At 41.8% G+C, this 22,906-nt stretch overlaps 1 protein-coding gene across 13 annotated transcripts in view; it reads left to right on the forward strand.

Annotated features, from left to right (window-relative positions):
- Positions 1 to 22,906, forward strand: part of sox6 (SRY-box transcription factor 6) — a 724,678-nt gene that overhangs the window by 686,528 nt on the left and 15,244 nt on the right. For all 13 annotated transcript variants that reach the window (XM_041197601.1, XM_041197599.1, XM_041197600.1 and 10 more), the window contains one exon: positions 14,934 to 15,107. In XM_041197601.1, coding sequence (XP_041053535.1) covers positions 14,934 to 15,107 — 174 coding nt within the window. The remainder of the gene's footprint in view (positions 1 to 14,933; positions 15,108 to 22,906) is intronic.

Consider the following 22,906-nt stretch of genomic DNA (forward strand, 5'->3'; position numbering starts at 1 on the left):
ACTACAATTTTAGTAGGCCATTTAGACAGTGGAGTGACCCTTAGGATCAGTGAATGACAAAAATAGAGCCCAGTCAGTGATAACTTATAGATAATCTAAAGATGCCAAGTTAATTACTTAGGGAGCAGTTAGCTATCCCTCAAATGCATGCAGACTGTTTGAAAATTCAACTGTTTATTAATCAATATTTTAATTCCTAATTACTGCTTTCTGTCATCTTGAAATGTTATATTATAATTCAAATTGAAGCTGATTAGGCATGCATGTGTGGGTTTTTTTAAAGACCTGAAAGCTTTTGAAAAATAAATCCTTAAATCAAAATCTAAATAAATAATATAAATTGGACTTTGGCTCGTAGGTAAGGTTATACTGAAGCCTTGTAAATGATATATTGTCACTTAAAATAAATGCTATTACTTTTATTGGGACACACCAGCTATAATTTGAGATGGTTACAAATCATATGTACACAACACATCATTTAAACTAAATCCTTCTTGCAGAGGAACAAAAAAGCTGTGTTGTGCTTTTTCTAAAAGAAATGCGCAATACTGAGTTGGATGGATGAGCATTATACCACAAACATCTACTGATGATTCCTACTTTTACTAGTATTGGGGTGTAACTTTAGAACACATGCTGTTTTGATGAACAGGAGATATACACCGCTTGAGGAAAATTAAGAAATGATTTGTGTTTGAGTGCAGTGTGATGTGGTTTGAATAGAAAGGTCACCAACTGTTGCTTAAAAAAGAAAATGCTCTTTTACTGCTGGAGCAGTAATTGGGACCCTCCAAATGGTTTGAGAGGGGAGAGTTATGTAGGGTTCCTTCTCTTGATTGCTATCCAATGGCTCCTGCCCATCCAAAGCTGTTTTTTATACAGTTGGTATTTTAACTTTTATTCAATTAGTTTAGTGCCTCTGAGCCAGCTCCAGGTGTTAACATTGCTAAATCTGGATCCTTTGTCCCAGTAGCTGACTTTATGAAACCCAGTTCCTTGTGTGTCTGCCAACCTGTCATTAGGACAAGACTTATGGATTTAGCAGTGCAACCACCAGGAGCCAGCTCATAGACATTGGTCGCCCAGAATCCAAACAAAAATGAGGTCAATAAATATCGTCACTGTCGGCTGTCTCTCAATTTGAGGATAACGCCTACTCAGAGTCGCAACTTTCTACCATAGGTCATCATGTGACTGAACAGGCCGATTCTTGACCCGTAGATCTGTGGGCACATGGGGCAGGATGTCCCATGAGGTAGTTGGATCCAGAGCGCAGGATTTGCTTCCTTTTCTTTCCTTCCCTGCCACCACTCTGCCTCATCATCAAGACTACGGGGAGAATTTTCTCCCCGTCAGGGAGGTTGGACAGGAGTGGGCACAGGCCAATTAAGGCCCGTCCAGCGTGACGTGCACCTGGAAGTGCTGAGCACTCCCTGTGCTCAGAGGTGCCTCAGGGAGATTAGTTTAAGACAAGAAAAATTTAAAGAAGGGATAAAAAATTTTTTAAGACATGTCCCCTCATGTGAAACTGTCACATAAGCTGGGACATGTCTATTAATTTTATTTAAAATTTTTACAAGACTTTAAAGACCTTCATGAAACCTCATCCCGCACGTGGGTGAGGTTCCATGAAAAATGCGACGGCTGCCTGGGCTCTTCGCTTGCTCATCAACCTTAAGGTTGGACGGGCAGCTCAGTTTATTGCTTTAGTTGATAGTTAACTGGTCTTAATAGGCCTTTAACAGTTTGGCAGGCGCGCAGCCGACTCAGGTACACACCCGCCGAACTGAAAACCTGAATGGTGCACAGTGACGTTGGGACGCACTCCCGACATCACCGCGAATCACTTTAAGCCTCGGCGAGCAGGCCCTGCCCCCACTTGCCGAGCCGAAGATTCTGCCCCGTGTAACCTAAAGCATGATGCAGCTTGCTGGATAAGTTGTCACTATTATGAATGATTAAAAGTAAACTCCTCCCAGTCTCATTAATGTCAATGCAACCATGCCTCAAGGAGAGCTTCAGAGTGTGTTTGAAGCATTTTCTTTTCCCTCTCCTGGAACTTTGGCCATTTGAGAGTTGAAAAGACCAGACCAGGCGAAGGAGACACTTTTCAGCCATCTGGACACAGCTTGCAGCCCATCCTCATTGATTTTGCAGGAGTTTTGCCTTAATGCTTGTGGAGCTGACTTCAAGAAGGACACTGGCATTTGTTCAAAGGTCCTCCCGTTGAACCCAAGGATGTGGCAGAGGCATTGCTGATGGTATTTCTCTAGCGCTCTTATGTATAGTCATTGATGCACAGTTCAGCCTGAGTGGCTCAGTTAGTAGCACCCCTGAGCTAAAGACCCTGGGTTCAAGTCCCACGCTAAGACTTGATAACCAGGGAAGGGGTTTTCATGTGGTTCAAAACAGGTTGCCAATCCTGCAAAATCCTTCCAACACTTTACATCATTCCCCAAAGAGAGAAATGACTGTGAAGATATGCAAAATAGACAAGCAATGGAGCTTGAACAAGGTTCAGTTGAATAAAGACAGCATAAATCATTCTTGGCAAGGTTTTCTAACCTGTAAGGAATCCTGGAAGGTTATCTTTGTGCCCACTTGGCACCCTGTGCTCTGACCTCAGTCTATTTTCCTGAGGCCGTGTTATTTGAATTTTATTGGAGGTGTTGGGGTCATTTCCATTATTGCTTAGGTTGCCCACCTCTGGTGGTGACACCAGCCAGGGGTGCAGAAAGAATGACTTCTTTAAAAAGCATTCTTTGACTAGGCAAGGTAGTCCATTAATTTCTAATTCCTTACCCACCACACACCGTCCAACCACCACCCCAACCCCACCTTCCTCAATCACCTTAGAAGTGTCATAACAGGAGGCCATCAATATAAGATAGTCACCAAGAAATCTAATATGAAATTCCAAAGAAACTTCTTCACCTAAAGAATGCTGAGAATGTGGAACTCACTATCACAGGTAAATAGTATAGATTCATTTAGGAAGAAGCTAGACAAGCATATGTGGGAAAGGGGAATCGAGGGTTATGATGATAGATTTAGATGAGGAAAGACAGGAGGAGGTTCAGAATGCTTCAGAGCAGAGGGATCTGGGTGTCCTCGTGCACGAATTACTGAAAACTAGTATGCAGGTACAGCAGGTAATAAGGAAGGCAAATGGAATTGTGGCATTTATTGCTAAAGGAATAGAGTATAAAAATAGGGGAGCGTTGTTCCCACTGTACAAGGCATTGGTGAGACCGCATCTGGAGTACTGTGCGCAGTTTTTGTCCCCTTACTTGAGGAAGGACGTAGTTGCATTGGAGGCGGTTCAGAGGAGGTTCACTAGATTGATTCCAGAGATGCGGGGCTTGTCTTATGAGGAGAGATTGAGCAGTTTAGGCCTATACTCGCTAGAGTTTAGAAGGATGAGAGGAGACCTAATTGAGATATATAAGATGTAATAGGGGATAGACAAAGTAGACGTGGAGCGGATGTTTCCCATTGTGGAGCATTCCAGAATGAGAGATCATAGTTTTAGGCTAAGGGATGGTAGATTTAAATCAGAGATGAGGAAGAATTACTTTCCTCAAAGGGTCGTGAATCTGTGGAATTCACTACCTCAGAGTGCAGCGGATGCCGGGATGCTGAATAAATTTAAGGGGGACAGACAGATTTTTAATTAGTAAAGGGTTGCAAGGTCACAGGAAGAGGGCGGGGTATTGAAGTTGAGGCCGAAATGAGATCAGCCATGATCATATTGAATGGCGGGGCAGGCTCAAGGGGCTGAATTGCCTACTCCTGCTCTTAGTTCTTATGTTCTTATGCTTGAGTGGAGCATAAACCTCAGCATGGACTGGTTGGATCAAATGCCTGTTTCTGTTCTGTATATCTTATGTATTCCTATGTATGTAGTCCAGTGTTGCACAGATGTTAATTGTAGGCAGTAAATTGCATGACGTGTTCCCATCATCAACTTATCAACAGAATATGCCTGTCCAAATATGAAACAAAAAATGAATTACCTGGAAAAACTCAGCAGGTCTGGCAGCATCGGCAAAGAAGAAAAAAGTTGATGCTTCGAGTCCTCATGACCCTTCAACTTCTGAAGGGTCATAAGGACTCGAAACATCAACTTTTTTCTTCTCCGCCGATGCTGCCAGACCTGCTGAGTTTTTCCAGGTAATTCTGTTTTTGTTTGGGATTTCCAGCATCTGCAGTTTTTTGTTTTTATCTCTGTCCAAATGTGAGTTGGCTCACACAACATCCACTGTAGTTTTGAGTGAAAGATCTTGTAAATGGCAGGGCTTGCTGGGCAGCTATTAGAATTGCTCCATGGTACATTTTCTGATCCTTTCTGCCCCAAATTCAATTGAAGTTGAGCAGAAATAGAACACAGAATCTAGCCTTCTGCCACTTAGTGCAGTTACAGTGCATGCTGAACAGTTTAACTGTAGCCTATTTGGTGACAGTTAGACATTTTCTGTGAGCTTGTGTTTGATACTATCTGTTCTTGGGCTGTGGGCCAAAAGAGTACAGTATTTATTTCCTAAGGTCATTAAGAGTCAACCACATAATATGGGACTGAAGTCACATTTAGACTGAACTGAGTAATGATAACTAGTTTCCTTCTCTGAAAGGCACTGGTGAATCAGTTGATTCATCTTCTTTAGGCATGATGCAATGCTCATCTGTGGGGATGGTGCTGTGGAATGACATAGCTGGCAACCTTTCTTGCAAGTATCTCATGAGGCACTGCCTCCCCCACCTCAAAGGCTCGGATGTTGACCTGTTCGATTATTCCCCTGTAGAATTGTGCCTGCATCTTGGATTACCATCCCCTTTGTATATGCCTATCACTCCCTAGTCTTGGCTCTCTCCCCTTTTGACTAAGGCTGCTCATGGATTGAAGGGCCTTCTGAGCCTTTTCTTCAAAGGCCTTCAAAATGTTGCCTCCTGCCATCTCTGATTTTGACACCCCTTTTTAATTGATCTTTTCTCTTTAAATTTTAGTTACATTACTCTTCTTGTTCCTACCACAATATTTTATTTAACTAACTAACCTCAGGAAATTAGCTTAGCAGTTTGAAAATGGCCTTGGACCACCTTTAAACCTCCCATGTTAGAAAAGAGGTGACTGTCCTGTTAGAAATTTCACCATGAATCAGTGTTGCAGAGCAGAGCTCTGCATATACATTAAGGGCAGAATTGTCCCAGATTTGCACTAAGTGCAGTGGTGGGTGGTTAAAATGACATTTTACTTGCTGGCTACAATGGCAGGTTTTCACTCCTTATCATCCCAAATCTCCTGCAGTAGTTATGTATTCCTGGGAAACACACCATTTCGATGGTGAGTGGGTTTCATCACACTGGATGCCATATTTAAAGTCCTAGCGCATGCACATATCTCAGTGCTTCCAGCCCAGGACTACTGCAGGGAAGATGTCAACAAAAGGCAAAACGACTGCAGCCCCCAGGTTTAATGACACATCACTGGAACGCCTTTTGGATGCTGTGGAGGCCCACCGCGATGTTCTCTACCCCCACTCTGGCTGCAGGATTGGCAGTGGCGTTACCAACCAAGCTTGGGAGGCAGTGGTGATCAATGCCAATGCTGCACAAAAGAGGTTGGCCATCCAATGCAGATAGAGGATGAATGATCTCATCCGTGCAGCCAGGATATGGCAACCATCTCATCACTCTAAACTCACACACATTCACTGGCATCTCATTCACTGCCAGCTCAAGGGACATCACCCATTCTCACACACACCCTCACATCTCCATCTGGCCTCTTCACCTCTGGAGACTGCCTCCTCAGCCCTCACCATCTTGAGGCCACTTGCACAGATCAACATATGCCCTCACACACACCCTGGGATACCCTCCTTCTCCAGTACAGCCCTAATCCTGCAGCTTCTTCCCTTGCCTGAGGCCACTTCTCCCCCTTTGCCAAATAAGCCCTAGCCCTGCAGCCATTGAAAAGCTACCTACATATGGCTGATCAGGTAGGTAGCGTCCTGCCGTGAAGCCTCTAACAGTGATGTGGTGCTGTCTGTGAAGCCTGGCGCTGATGACTGCAAGTGCTGACTGAAGCAAGGTAGACAAACAAACCTTGAAGTCCTGAGCGAAGTGCAGTTGGCATGTTTTCCCGCCAACGTGGGCGGACGTTCCAGCTGGGGGGGAGATGATTCCGGCGGGCAGGCCTAATAATGATATGCTGATGTATTACAATGAGGATCCCGATGTCCGATGGTGAGAAACGCGGCCCACACATTGGCGGGCTGAGCAGACGAGTGCAAACTGGTTTCATGCCGTCGTGAAACTGATCACGCCATATTGTCCGCTCATGCCACCAGACACACCTGACACTGATGGGCACAGAAAATCCTGGCCTAAGTATATTTAGGCAGAGGTTTGCTTTCTGCTGACAGAGAGCAATGCAATGTAATTCACTGCTGTTAGTTTATGCTACTTAAACGCATGTTTCAGTGTGAAAAGATACCTGCAGCATAACCACAGCAGTGAACGGAGCTCACTTGTACTCCAAAACTCAGATTAAATCATTTTCTTCGAAGTACATTTGTTTATATTCTTTAAATTCCCCTCTTCTCTCATTACATTGTTTCCTGAAGCTGAACATACAATGTTTGCGTGAGTGCTAATTCTTTGCAGGAGCCCATTTCACACAGTGGATTCCTTTGTGACAGCCTGTCTGCTGTGGCACAAAGACGCAGTCAAAGATCAAGTGATGAGGTTTGATGTTTGGTTGCATATCTCAACTGTTTCAAGTGTGGGCTTGCTTTAGACAGGTGTGATTAGACACTACAGTTTTAAGGACATTTATATTTATGGTCCCCGTGAGCAACTATTCAAAAAAAATTCTAGCAGAGTTACCACAGTGTAAACACACACTGTAAATCAAATTCTAAAGTAAATTATACTCACAAAGACTTATCAAATGGATAATGTGCCTGTCAAACATTCTTGTTTACATATGTGCTTGAACTAAAAATCCCCATTACCTGACCCTAAAGCATTAGCAATTTGTACCTGTCAATGGACCACTCAGTTAGTCACAACTTATGAAAAGAGGAAGAATATTCCTTTTAATCTCATCTCTGTTCATCTTAAATAAGTAATGCAGTACAAATAATTTTTATAAAGGTTGTAATGCAATGCTGTAAAATATGTGAGAGGGCTACTCTTGCACAATGTAAATAGGATAGAATTTCCAATTAATTTGCTGAGGGTTATTTCTCAATGGATATATAGTGGGTGACATCACAATCATTAATCCTCGTGTGCAAATACTGTTGTTGATGAACAACATGGCCCTAATCAAGTGGAAGAAACTCTGCGTAATATCAGAAAGCAATTAATTTTTAATTTGATGACAGTGATGAATACCTTGTCATGATTTTTAAGGTTGTAATTCAAGTGAAGGTTATAAAAAATGATGTTAAGGTAGATCACGATGCTGTATAATTATAATCCTTGAAAGCATGCCAGAGTTTTCTGGTCTACTTTAACCACCAGTTATAAAATCATTGGTTTGAAATTGTGCAGTATGACATTAGTCATGAATGCATTGATCTGTTTGTATAAAACTCCCCTATTCAATATTTTAATGGTTTCATCAAAACAGATTTCAAAGGAATTTTATGTTGCTACATTATTGTTTTCATTCCTTCTATTGTAGAGCATAATTTCAACTTCAAGTGAGTTTTAATACTTGCCCAACTATTTGAATCCCTTGTGTTGCAGGCAGCTGCTGTTCTTGATTTCTTATTCAGTTTTGTGCCTGAAGGCAGGTCCTCAGTAATTATTTGTCTAACCACAGCAAAGTGCTGTGATTTTTTTACTACAGGTAAGGACCTCAGCCAGAACCGGGATCAAACCCCATACTGTTGGCGTTAATCTAGACTGGAATTTTCCAGCACCATTGGCGTCAGGCATCATTCAGGGTGGAGGGGGGGATAATATGGCGAGACAGCCCTAAAATCAGTTTCACGTCATGGTGAAACCAGTTTGCAATCGTCCGCTCCACCTGTCAGTGGCGGGCTGTGTTTCCCATCGCCGCATGCCATGAACCTAATTTCAATACTTACGCATCTCATTATAAGCCCCACTCACTGGAATCATCACCCCACACTGGATCATCCTGATGTTTCACAACTGTACATAAGCGACATGCACCTGCTGAGCTGCACTTCGCTCGGGACTTTGAGGTTTATTTCCCTACCTTGCTTCAGGCGGCACTCACGGTCATCAGCACCAGGCTTCGCAGGCAGCACCACATCAATTTTGGGCGGCTCACGGTCAGATCTCGACCTGCCAGACCAGCTGTAAGGCACGGGTGACTTTTCAACAGCTGCAGGGCTAGCGTCTGCTTGGGGAAGGCGGAGAAGTGGCCTCAGGAAAGGGGAGGGCTGGACTGGGGAAAGGGGTGTCCCAGGGTGTTTGTGGGGGCACATGTTGATTTTTGCAGGTGGCTTCAGGATGGTGAGGGCTGAGGAGGCAGACTCCAGAGGAGATGAGGTCAGATGGAGATGTGAGGGTGTGTGTGAGAGAGAGTGAGTAGTGATGTCCTTGATCTGGCAGTGAATGAGATGCCAGTGAAGGTGTGATGGGCTTGTGAGTGTGTGAGCTTAGAGTGATAAGATGGTTGCCTAACCCTGGCAGCACAGGTGAGATCATTCATCTGTTTTCTGCTCTGGATGGTCGACCTCTTGAGTGCAGCATTGGCATTGACCACCCCTGCCACTGCCTCCCAAGCCAGAGTGGTGAGACTGATAGGCCTCCTGCGGCCAGAGTGAGAGTAGAGGACATCACGGCGGGCCTCCATGGTGTCCAGAAGGTGTCCCAGCGATGCATCACTGAACCGGGGCTGTACTCATCTTGGCTTTTGGGGCCGTATCTTCGCCGCTGAGGTCCTGGGCTGCAAACATTGAGAAGTGTGCGTGCGTCTGCAGTTTAAATGTGGTGCCCTCCATGAGGAAGTGGTGAGGTAATAGCGTGGCGGGCAAATCAGAGGCTGCTCGCCAGCGAGACGGCGTGTTTCCTGTGGCTGCTTAATTAATGAGACCGGGAATGGGATGATCAGGCCTGAAAATCCGCCATTGCGGCCGGCAGGTAAAATGACTTTTTTTCCACCCGCTGCCACACATTGTGCAAATCTGGTATGATTCTGCCCCAAATCCACACACTAGCTGTCTAGCCAACTGAGCTAACCGGTCTCCCTATTCTTGATTATTCAGCCAATATTGGGAAAGCAACTTATGAAGCTCTGTACATTTATCTCTGCATTACTCAGCTTTACACAGGTAGAATTTCAAAATGCTACATTGTGTTGCTACTTAGAAAATGCAGCATTCAAGAGGTTAAAACATTGTTAGAACAACTGGAGTCTGTTTGGCAATCACAAAATGATTGAATAGTTTTAGATATCACAGGCATGCATGTGACTATAGATAATACAGACATGTCAGTACACACTACAGGAGTGTGTAAAACCTACTTCATCAAATGCCTTTCTAGTGCCTGTTTAATCAAGGACAATATATCTAAATTCCTATAACAGAATTTTCTATTTAAATTCAAATTCATTTTTAGTGAAACCTGAAAGGACCCACTGCCAATCTGTCCTTAACTATCTGATGATCACTGTGTCTGCAATAGTCTTGAATTGTTTAGTTAGCTGTTACTTGAAAACACACCTCATTCCCACATTACTATCAGGAAATGCTGAACAAGCTAGGGCTCTTTTCTCTAGAAAAGAGATGATTGAGAGGTGACCTGATAGAGACATTTAAAATTATTAAGTGGTTCAATAGATATAGCGAAATGTTTCAAATTGTCAGGGAGGAGCCTGTAGCTCAGTTTCTAGCGCTCCTGCCTCTGAACCAAAAAGCCTTGGTTTACATGTGAACGTATGAACTAGGAGCAGAAGTAGGCCATTCAGCCCCTCGAGCCTGCTCCACCATTTAATAAGATCACAACTGACCTGATGGTAACCTGAAATCTGCATCCCATCTACCCCCAATAACCAATCACGCCCTTGCTTACCAAGAATCTATCCATCTCTGCCTTAAAAATATTCAAAGACTCTGCTTCCACCACCTTTCAGGAAGAGAGTTCCAAAGACTCACGACCACCTGATTACAAAAACTTCACCTCATCTCTGTTTTAAATGGGCAATCCCTTATTTTTTAACAGTGACCCCTAGTTCTAGATTCTCCCACAAGAGGAAACATCCTCCCTCCATCCACCCTGTCAAGACCCCTTAGGATCTTACATGTTTTAATCAAGTCACCTCTTATTCTTCTAAACTCTAGCTGATACAAGCTTAGTCTGTTCAACCTGTCTTCATAAGACAAGTCCCAGGACTTGTAGGCCACAGAGTGCTCATGTGCCTCAAAGCAGGCTATTAGTCAATAAGTATAAAATAATCATTTAGAAGGTATCTTGGGGGAGTGGCCTGCTTTAGACAGGTGTGATTAGACACTACAGTTTTAAGGGCATTTAAAGTTATGGTTCCCTTGAGGAACTGTTTACTGCAATGCTGCTAAGTATAAAAGCGCCATCAGAAAGGCCTTGCTGTCTTGTGATTTAAAACCACCAGTGAAATTCAAATTCCTGACACAACCTATGTTTCATGTGCAGAATTCCCTATGAAGAATTCATGTGATACATCGTATATGGCTTTGGATGTTCACAGGCACAAGCTGACCCTCAGTGGTTGACTAAGATCACTAAAATTTATAAGCGCACTCCTAATCATCATATTCTCTATATGCTGTTCATTTTATCAATTTTTACTTTCTTGTTGGCGTTTTGCTACGGAAATTTATATTTTCCGTTGTGTTTGCATAATTTACACTGATAATGGCTGCTATGGTCACCAAACTTTTCCTTTTGAGGTATGTATCAAATGATGGCAAGGATGTGGTTGACAAGGCTGTCATACAAAGTAAGGAGTTTGAGTGGAAAATATATAATGTATTTTTTTTCCCTCCTGACAAGAAATGTTTGCTTTAGTGAAAAAGAAGAGATTGACTTTAAATGAATTATGCTACTTGTATCTATACTCCTTGATGCTGAATTTCCACTGGGTGTCTCCCGACTGTTGTTATTTTAGCAAGATTTGTAGAAGCCTGTAGAAATAGCATAAAGACCATTGATGCTGAAAAAAGAGACATGTCGAACCTTTACATCTTACACTCATTACGACACTTCACAAGACTACCAATAAAAGGGAAACACCAATTTAAACTGTATGAGAAAAGAGTGCTGATTGGTTGGAAAGTGGACTCTGACTGTTAGAGCTGTTGCCATGGAAAATGCACCAGAGTTGGTGATTGACTGTTAACTGCCAAGCATTGTTTAGGCAGCTTGAAGAAAGGCTTTGACATGTCTCTTTTTTCAGCAATTCTCAAACTCTGTACTATGGAACAACTATTATTGATGTCATTTTTCCAGAGTTTTCTGCCCAAATTATGGTGGATAATTTGGAGAATTCCAATGAAAATTCAATTCACCTCATGTTTGATCATCCCTAATCTGCATTATCCTTATTAATTTCTCCAATGCACAGCTTTAATTCTCACTTCCTTCCACAACACGTTATGTGTAGGATTGCTCACTGTTAAATGGCGATAATAGAGCCAGACAAACTTTTATCGAGTCCTTCTGCAACCTAACTTTGGAGTTCTATTTGTTTGGGATAGTCTTTAAGTGCAGCCTTAAGGGGTAATTTTATGAGTGCATGCTCCTGGTGTAGTGTCTCAGCTGCTGGGAGTGCATATTAAGAATTTGGACTTGTGCTCTCCATGGCTTTCTGTCCATTCAAAATCATCAAATGGAAACTGATGTGGACTATGTGCCTGACATTCCTGGTATTATTTACATCCAAGAGAGGAACACATGTTCTGAAAACTGCCTCTTTAGTGCAGTATTCACTTGGAGATGTCTTTAGAGTTTGTTGTGACCTATGCTCTATGGGCATCAATGGCAAAGCCAGCATTTATTATAAGAACAAAAGAAATAGGAGCAACAGAAAGTCATTTGGCCCTTCAAGTCTGCTCCACCATTCAACAAGATGATTGCTGTTCTTCAGCTTAGGGTTGCCAGTTGTGACTAAGTTTATCCCTGGAGGCTGGAGGCTTCATCACATGACTTGCCACCCCCACCCCCCCCCCACCCACCCATGCTCCAGCCATTAGTTGGCCAACTTATCCATCCTTGTGACACACTGTTCTTTCATGCCAATTGGAAAACAAAGAGACTCATTACCCAATTGGATGATGCTTGACTGTCAGCCAAACAGCTTCCCCCCCTCTCCATTTTCATTATTTTTATATCTAGTAAAGAGAAGTGTTCAAAGAAAATGACAAAAAAAAACATTTTTTAATGTCCCGATGATTTTTCTTCAGGATTGTATACAGACCATAAGATGTCGGAGCAGAAGTAGTCCATTCAGACCATCGAGTCTGTTCCACCATTCAATGAGATCACGGCTGATCGGGATAATCCTCAACTTCACTTTCCTGCCTTTTCCCCATAACCCTTGATTCCCTTACTGATTACAAATCTGTCTATCTCAGCCTTGAATATACTTAACGACCCAGCCTCTACAGCCCTCTGCAGTAAAGAATTCCACAGATTAACAACCTGCTGAGAGAAGAAATTCCTCCTCATCTCTGCCTTAAATGGGTGACCCCTCACTCTGAGATTATGCCCTCTGGTCCAAGGCTTATCCACAAGGGGGAACAATCTCTCAGCATCTACCCTGTCAAGCCCTCTAAGAATCTTATATGTTTCAATAAGGTCGCCTCTCATTCTCCTAAACTCCAGTGAGTACAGGCCCAACCTACTCAACCTCTCCTCATAAGAAAATCCCTCCATACCCAGGATCAACCTAGTGAACCTTCTCTGGACTGCCTCCAAAGCCAGTGTATTTTTCCTTATACAAGAGGACCAAAACTGTTCACGATATTCTAGGTGTGGTCTAACTAGTGTAGTGTCCTAGAGATTTCCTGGAGACTCCAGGCCAATTCTGGAGGGTTGACAACCCTACCTCAACTCCACCTTCCTGCGCCATCTCCATTACCTTTAATTTCCTTAGAACTCAAAAATTTATCACCCTCTGTCTTGAATATACTCAACTACTCAGCATCCACAGCTCTCTGGATTAGAGATTCATAGCTCTTTGAGTGAAGAATTTTCTCCTCACCTCAGTCCTAATTGGCCAACCCCATATTCTGAGACTATGACAACCCCCTCCACCCCATATTCTAGATTCCCCAGCCAGGGGAAACAATCTTCAGCATCAACCCTGACAAGTCCTTTTAAGGATTTTATGTTTCAATTAGATCACTTCTCATTATTGCCCATTACCACTTTCCCAAGGGCAGTTAGTAATGAACCATCTTTTAGAATATAACTGAGTGGCTTGCTCAGTCATTTCAGAGGGTAGTTAAGATTCAGCCAAATTGATGTGGGTTTGCTATCACATACAGGCCAGACAAGATAAGGACGGCAAATTTTCTTCCCTAAAGGAGACCTAAGAGTTTTTACAATATTCCAGCAGTTTTATGGTTGCCATTACAGATACTAGCTTTTTATTCCAGATTCTGGATTTAAATTCCCCAGCTGCTTTGGTGGGATAAAAACTTATGTCTCCAGTACATTAGTCCAGGCCTCTGGATTACTACATCAATAACATAGCCACTTTGTTACTGCACTCCCAAAGTTAATCTTTTGAACTTAAGATGGATGAAAACTGAATGACGGATTATAATCACATTTTTATTACACTTAAAAATTATGGATTTGAGATTATAATTAAAAAGGCAATATAATTCCAAGACAGAAACCAGTCGATTGCTGATAAACGGATCCGCTGTTTAGTGCTTTATAGTATAAGGTTATAAGGATATTAAGGCAGAACCCTCTTATAATGAACACATATTTAATGAAAATACACTTGTACTGTAAATATTTAAATGTTATAATTCACTTATCAAGTAACATGATAAAAAATTCATACAGAAAGCAATCCCACAGAGGGAGGGCAGAGTGAAGTGAGGGGAAAGAGAGGAGTAACAAGAATGGTGACCTGATGCCAAAACAAAATTCATTCACTCTTGCTGTTAATCAAACATACCAAAAATGTTCATTCCAGCTTAGCTAAAGGAAGCTGTCCTAGCATTACAATTTTTGCTTGTGAAGCATGGCTTACAAACCTGAAGGTGCACCTTCATTAGATTAGAGCCTTTTGAATTAGTTTCAAGAATGCAGCAATTTCAGATTGAGCTGAACCTGAACTTGCAGTTTTCTCCAGCTCATCAAACTGTCAGTCAGTAATACTTAGGCCTGACACACTGAACAATGTTTTGGTGCCAAAAATGAGTGTTCACTCTCCATGGGCCCCATTGCACAAGGAGCTGTGCGATTATCTTTGTAAAGGTGCAGGAACTTGCTGACTCAACATATTCTGACATGTAAGAATAAAGGTTGAACATTTATGTATGCACACAAGCATATTTATTCTGCTAAAAGAGTGTCAATCAGAAAGCAATGGCACTGGGGGCATCATAAATTTCTGAACTGATCCTGAGGAACAGACACTAGCTGTCATGTCTGAACTAGCATTTCACTGCTGGGGTAATGGATGCCTTCATCTGGCCCAGCAGTCAGCAGATTGCCCTGTGTTGATGGATATTGTCAGCTGAATGCTACACTAGATTTCACTGCACAATAAACACGGCTCTCTGAGCCTATGCAAAGTGAAATCAATTTATCCTGTATGCTCTGCGCATGCTAAATAAAATTAATGTACTGTGTTGCTCTCTTTTCTTCCTGCTCCAATGTTTCAGGGAGTAAGGCAATGAATGGGTCTCCAGCTAAACTACAGCAGTATTATTGTTGGCCAACAGGAAGCACTACGGTGACGGAGGCACGGGTTTACAGAGAAACCAGGGGTCGCAGCAACAACGAACCACATATCAAACGACCAATGAATGCATTCATGGTGTGGGCAAAGGACGAGCGCAGGAAGATACTGCAGGCATTTCCAGACATGCATAACTCAAACATCAGCAAAATCTTGGGTGAGTAGCTGAAGGAAATGTTTCAAGCAACACTATGGATGCCATCTAACAACTTCCTCTGACAGTACAGTGCCTAACTTATGTAAACCATTATTGTTACACTGCATAACTCTAGAGTCAGAAGTGTGGAGTAAGTCTCCTAGAAACAACTTACAACAGTGTGATAAATATATTAGTGAAGCCACATTTATGAATAGATATTTAGAATTTTAATACACATTTTCCCATTTTACACTTAGCAGTATTGACACCATGTTGTTGTCACTCAAGGTAGATATTGTGTCCATCCCACAATGATATAATTACACTGAAAACCACACCAACCTTTTCAAATTGCCAAGATATTCTCCTGTAAGTACTGTGGGGTTGGATTTACGCAAGAGTTTTCTCAATCGTTTGTTGTACAATCTACTGAATCTTTGAAGTAACATGACAAAACTGACTTCAATTCTTCACGAAATATATGCATATTTGTTTTCTGAATTAATGTAATAAAACAGAAAATAAAGGTAAGAAGATGATTGCAAGTGTAAAGGATATAATCAAAAGCAGAATCTTTACAGCCTAGAAAGGTGGTGCTTAATAAGAACAACGTCATCAGGCTATATAAATATTAGATGGTATTGATAACCCAGTTTATTTCTTCAAATTAAGTCAAGGCAGAAGTATCAGAAGACATAAATGAAAATTAATGCCAAATAAGTTTAGGATAGACATTAGAAAGAAGAACATTTCTTTAATTTAAATTGTGATAAAGATTTGGATTAATCTAACAAATAATCTATTTAAACAGCTGGTGAAAGCAAAATGAAGAACATTTCTTTAGTGACTTTGGAGCTATAGGGCAGGATTCCGCCCTCCCCCCCCCCTGTCGGGGGCGAAGTTGAATGGCAGGCGCGCACAGGCGCACCTCCAATCGGAGGCGCAGCGCCATTTTACGTGGGCGGGCCAATTAAGGCCCACCCAGCACGACATCTGCACGGAAGTGCTAAGTACTCCCTGTGCAGCTGGGCTGGGGGAATCCCTAAATCGAGAGTGCGTTCTTTCGCGCATGCGCACGAAAGAGTGCACTCATCTCCCTGAGGCTAAGTGCTGCCTCAGGGAGATCAGTTCTACTCTCAAAAATATTAAAAATAGAAAAAAAAGAAATTTCCTGACATGTCCCCTCATGTGACACTGTCACATGAGTTGGGACATGTCCATAATTTTTACAAAAACTTTAATAAAATGTTTTAAAACCTACATGAAACCTCATTCTGCCCGTGGATGAGGTTTCATGCTTTTTCTAATTCCCGCTGAGGCTCCTGGCCTGCCCGTCAACCTTAAGGTTGGACGGGTAGGTCCATTAATTAACTAAACGACTCTGTCAATGGCCTTAATTGGCCATTGACAGGTTGGTGGGCGCGCAGCTGATTTTGCTGCATCCCCCGCCTTCCGGAAAATTTAAATGAGGCGCGGTGACATTGGGAGTCCCGTCCAACGTCACTGCGTGTCGTTTTATGTGTCAACGAGCGGCCCCGCCTCCTGCTCGCCAACAGGAAAATCCTGCCCATACTTATTTCAGTATACATAAAGCCTACATTTTACTTTTTATGTTTAATAGCTTTAAACTTTTTTTTTTACCATGATCAGCCTGAGTTTCTTGTCCTGCTAAGCAAAAAATCGAGCAGGCAGTGTGGCTTGGCGAAACACTGGGTAGTATTTTACAGTCTCCCGCCTGAGGGGGTTACCCATAAAATTCACTCCCCACTGCCTACCCGCCTGCCTGTGACCTGTCAGAAATTTTACGGGGTGGGATGGGAAAGGTCTAATGCGGCCTTCTCACCCTCACCCAATTAAGTAGCCAGTTAATTGTCACTTAAGGGTCGCTTCCCAGTTAGCCGCAATTTTGACGCTAGCAGGAGGTGGTCAGGGTTGGGGAATGAGTCTGCTCAAGGCCTCGGGTAGGAAAGTGGGGTGCACCTCCATCACTGTCCCACCCCCCCCCCCCCCCCCAACCTTTCCTGATCAGGGCACCACCACCCCCACCAAGGTCCATCTCCTCATGGTGCTCTCTCCACCCCAGCCTTCTGAACACCACCCCTTCCTGCCTCCTCAGGGCCTCTCCCAGCCCAGGAGTTCAAGGATTGGTATTGTGAATAGCATTTATATTCAGGCACACAAATCATCAAGTACACTTATAATGGAAAATATTTAGTGATCATAGGAAACCAAACAAATCTTCAGACACTGCGATTATCCAGTCACAGACAAAACGGTATCCTTTCCAAATATTCATCTTGCAGAATCAAATATTGTGGATTGCTGAGACAGGTACCAACTGAAGCAGAAGGGCAGCACTGTGGGGAGCAGGAGCCACATCTTAGTCCAGTGTAGTGTCCAGCTGATAAAGCTGGAATTATTGCCTGCAATTTAAAAACCCAAATCCCATGAGTCCACTGGCAGATCAGCGGTTTATATCAGTGAAGAGGATCAAAAGGCAGAGCTCTGAGAACCAAATAACATTGCGAACTGGGCGGATCTGTCTGGCATGCTGCTGTTTGAATACCGCTGGCTTGGAATTTCTAATATCTCCCTCAATAATTTAACATAAAATTCTTTTATTTCTCCAATTCAGCACCTTAATTTATGCTGTAATGAAATGAGCTAATCCTTTTAGAGAAGTGCTGATTGGTATTTGTACAACATTAATATGATTTAATCGAATACTGATTGATCATGACCCTCACCCCACCCCAGCCTCAATTGATAGCAACAGGGATTCATGATTACATTATCTATATAATGAAGAGTTAAATATAACCCCATAAATATCAAATGTACTATAATTATTAATATAAAATTAACTCCTTAATATTGAATTGTTTCTACTGTGAAGGAGTGTTTCAATTATTTAACTTTTGATAGTTACTGAGCTATATCCATTCATCGCTCTCAAGTTAATTTCATTGATTGTATGACCCAATTTATATAAGGAATACATTCAGTTATAAATTCAAATCCCTCTATTTCTCTTCATATATTTTTGAATTTATGTTAGATTTGAAAGATTTATTGGAAATATATGTCAAGCCATTTCAATCAATCAGTTATTTATTATATGGTCAAATGGTGTATCTCAATATTTATTAGGAATGTAATTTTGACATAAAATATGGGATCATACCACATGGGAAGGTTAACTCTTTCTGACCAGTTGTGAGTTACTTTAACATGCAGATTATCTCTGATATGACTGCCTCAAAATGGAATTCCCTTCTACTGAACGATAGGTCTGTGCTTTGAAAGGATAGTGTGGAAGGTTCGAGCAGTAGTTTCTTTGTGAAATTAACTTTGTAGGGTAATATTTTCACAAAAGATGGGCTTACCAAAAATTAATTAATTTTTTTGAATAGCTGCTTGAAGACTGGAATGAGGTAAACAAATTCCTGATCAATCCCAAAAGACTAAAGCCATTTCCATTCACTTCAATTGTATGGAATTCCTGATCTGTTAAACATGAAAATACATATTCATATTACAAGTGTAAAATATTCTGCAGCTTTCTAGCACACTTTAAAAGTCCATTCTGATGTCCAAGTTTGTGAAGTATGCTTATGCTGTGTAGAGACTGAGCTGCTGAATGAATGATGAAGTGGATTAAGAGATGCAGAAATGCCACTTTGCAATTTTATTCACAATTTATAGAATCCTTAATTCAAGCATGGCATCTGAAATGCATTCATGTACATTTTGTAGAACTCAATTAGATCACAACATATTTCCGCTATCAGCAATGATGTACTAAGGCTTTAGTGCCATCCAGTGCAACAAAAAGATTGGAAAATACTTCACAAGAGGCAGGTATTGCTCCTTCCACCGCATTTTTACTTACGGAGCTTTGATACTGAATGGTTTGGGTCAGGAGTGCTCCTGTTAAAGGCAGTACACAAAGAGGCCACATAAGATTTGCTAGGAGAAAAGTGGAGTATTCACTGCAGCTTAATCAGCATCTAGATGAAGGCATTAGTTTAACATTTTCAGTTGTGATCCATAGATATGCTTCAATGGAAAGTATTGTCAGTATTACTGACACTACTCCAAACCCCAGAATAGTTGGGGATAGAAAAATTTGATATCACAGCTGGTGTGTTTGGGGGAAAAGGGAGAACAAGTGATAAAAATTTTGATTTAAGACTAGTTTTTAAAGCAAGTCACCTCTTAACCCAATTAGGGACCATAACACATCGCACCGTGTTAGCCAAAAATTTAATAAGATTTTTATCTCAAACCTTTTTAAATATTTTATACTTGTTGAGGTGAAGGATGTCAATCCTGCTGAACAGAACACATTTGGTACCGACTGTTGACCCCCAAGGTTCCATTCAAAATTTGGGTCAAAAATAGGCTGCTGAGCCTTACTTTTCTGAAGCCTCAGCCATACTATTGTCTGATGAGAGTTATGCTTGAATGGAAACAATTAATACAAATATTGGACAATTAGCAGCATAAGGCTCAAACCTCTGTGACTGGAGACCCGTGGCATATATATTGTTGTTCAAAGCGGAGTGTGAACTGGCCTGTATGCTTGTTGCCCACAATTAAATCCCCAGTCATCCAAATGGAATGTTTTTTCTGCTTCAAGTACATTAAGTGATGGCATTTGTTTCTGCAGTTTTTCTAAATCGTGGGTTTTTAAAGTCACACAGGATGGTATAATGGTACAGACAAAAGGGGTTTCATGCTTTGTGCCAAGGAGTAGAAGCACATGAATTTCAGGCTACCAGTACAGTAAACCTGTAGCCTACAGAGACACTCCTTTTGAGTGTTAAATATCGTTTGTTGTTTTAAAATATTTGTTTTCTCTTATATAGATGTTAAGTAATAAATGAACTAGGGGTCATTTTTGAAAGCAGCATTAGTGAATGCGTTTTAAGAGAATAAATTATTTAAATCTGATTTGAATTAAATTAAGCCTACTTTTTCAATTTATATTTGAGGGAGCTACAAGAAATACAGAACGGCGTGGGTGGCAGGACAAGTGATGTTTTCATCCCTTCTCCCCTAACCTAAGGCAAAACATGCACCACCTAAAGGCTCAAATAGGACTATTGAAAATGCAATCCAGATGCATCTGGCAGGTTTGAATGTTGTGCAGCCCTGATCATTGAACTTAAAACTTGTTATTTAGAAAGCTATTGAAGGACCTAGCTGCCTCATTACCAGTCATGTTTTTATTCACATTGAACATAAGCAGTGAAGATTCAAAGCAAGGAAGATGGATCTTTTCTGATGCACTGTCAGGTAGAATAAACATAATGAAAAACACACATCATTTTGCATTCTAAGAATTAGGAATATTTTTGGCACAAGCTTTGGACCCCATGGACCGACTGCAGAAGTTCTTTAAGGTGCATAAAGCTGTGATAGCAACCAATGCATACTCCAAAATAGCTTAGAGCAGCTCTGTTTAAACTTAAGAAAAGAAAGCACAATGTGGAAAAAAGTGGAGTGATTTAAAAAGTAAGTTATGATCATTCCCAGGTATATCAGTTGGTGGTAGTGAGTGGGGGAAGGAGGACAAGGGCAACAAGATGACTAGGACCAAAAATTTAGACCAAATGCTTTATCCCTCAGTTAACACTCTTGATCTATCAGTGTGACCATTGTTAGCCTCTGCCCATTTCAGATTCTAAAACGAGCAGCATTCTGTGCATGTTCTACAGGACCAGGAAAAGCAACAACATTATACTGTATGAGAAGAGACTGCTGATTGGTTGGCGGGTGGACTTGGATTGGTAGAGGTGTAGTCATGGAGAATGCACCAGTTAATGGAGACTGACAGTTAATAGCCAAACACTGTTTAAAAATTCAAGCTGTTTGAATGAGTAGCTTGGCTCTGAGTGGTCAAGACATTGCCCTGAGGAATGAACCAACAATTGACTATCGCTTATTTTGCTTAGCTATGTTCCCTCTGTCTGCAAAGAACAGGACCCTGTGCATCAATATATCCAGCTTCCAGTGCACGCAAATGCACCACACTGCGAGCCCAACTGACAATCTTAAATTGGTTGACAGCGTAATTTTTATCACACTGAGGACTACTTAATAAATGTTGTCCAATTGCAGAATCACATCTAATGTTGGACACTGTGTTTTGAGTTTTGCAAGCACGGGCTTGTTGGATACGGTCTGTATCTTGCCCAATGCAAACAGCGGAAGGGACATGATGTTTGATACGATCCACCAGTCTTTGGGATGTACGGCCTACATACCTAGCATTGTGCTGGCATTGAAATTCATATGCCACATTACTCATTTGTCTTTTTGGCTTGATGGCAGCATTTTGTTAGTGGTGAATACCACTCGTGTTGCTTCTATGTGGTAGCAGCGTGAAACAGCTAGGATCACCTGTTGCTCACCTTGAGACACCTTGCAATTCCAGGGTAATCTGAGGTGGGCCAATTTTATAGCACGTGGAACTGTAAGAATCCCAACATGTATATTGACCAGTGACAGTAGGCTTGCGGTAGACTGTGGTAGAGAATCCCCTGGCAGATTTCTCAACAAGTACACCAAGAAAGGGGAGCTCATTTGACTGCTTTGTTTCAAAGGTGAGTTTGAACATAGGATGGAGCTCATTAAGGCATGCAAGGAAATTATTACATGCTACTACGGATTTAAATATAGCAAACTTATCATCCGCATATTGGAAATATGCAAGGAGAAGGAGGTTAGGTGTCATTCCATCGAAGACACGATTTTCATGGAACCCAACAAAGATGTTTATGAGAGCTGGGCTGAGAGGGGATCCCACAGCAACATCATCTATTTGGGCATACATTGTGTCATTAAAGCTGAACTCAACTGCTCAGATGGCCGAGTTCATAAGCTCAATGAATACTGATTCACGCAATGATGGTGCACCAAGATTGCAATGATATAGTGCTGCATCACAAATTTTTATGGCTTCCTGAAGTGGAACATTGGTGAATAGGCTAGCAGTGTCAAATGAGCACATGGACACAGCATTGCTATCAATATGCAAGTCCTATATGGTCTTCTTTGGTCAATACATGTGTAGGGATTCTTACAGTTCCACATGCTATAAAATTGGCCTTATTGGTAACCTCATAAATAGGGCCCAAGCTATTTGCTTACTATGCAAGCTTGATGATGAAATAGGGGACATCAAAGGCAGCCTGCGGCATAATGGCTACCCTGATCAGATCATTTTGCGCTGTATATAGCGCAACCTCATGAACGGGCCTAAGGCAGTCACTTTCACCCTGAAAAGTGCCCATCTGCCTCAGGTTACCCTGGAAGGGCAAGGTATCTCAAAAATTTGAGCAACTGGTGAAGCTAGCTATTTCACGCTGCTACTATGCAGTAGCAACACAAGTGGTATTCACAACTAACAGGATGCTGCCATCAAGTCAAAAAGATATTCTGCCTATCACACAAATGAGTAATGTATTATATGAATTTCAGTGCCAGTGTAATGCTAGGTATGTAGGCTGTATGCCCCAGAGATTGGTGGATTGTGTCAAACAGCATGTCCCTTCCGCTGTTCGCAACGGGTAAGGTACAGACTGTACCCAACAAGCCCCTGCTTGCCAAACTCAAAACACAGTGTCCAACATTAGGTGTGATTCCGTAATTAGAAATAATCCTCAGTGTGCTAGCAATTACGCTGTCAACCAATTTAAGATTGACATTCAAGTCTCCAGTGTGGCACATTTGTGTGTACTGGAAAATGCATATATTAATACACAGGGCCCTGTTCTTTGCAGATAGAAAGAGCATTAACGCACACTGCA

Source organism: Carcharodon carcharias, chromosome 10, assembly GCF_017639515.1.
Source record: "Carcharodon carcharias isolate sCarCar2 chromosome 10, sCarCar2.pri, whole genome shotgun sequence".
Taxonomy (NCBI): domain Eukaryota; kingdom Metazoa; phylum Chordata; class Chondrichthyes; order Lamniformes; family Lamnidae; genus Carcharodon; species Carcharodon carcharias.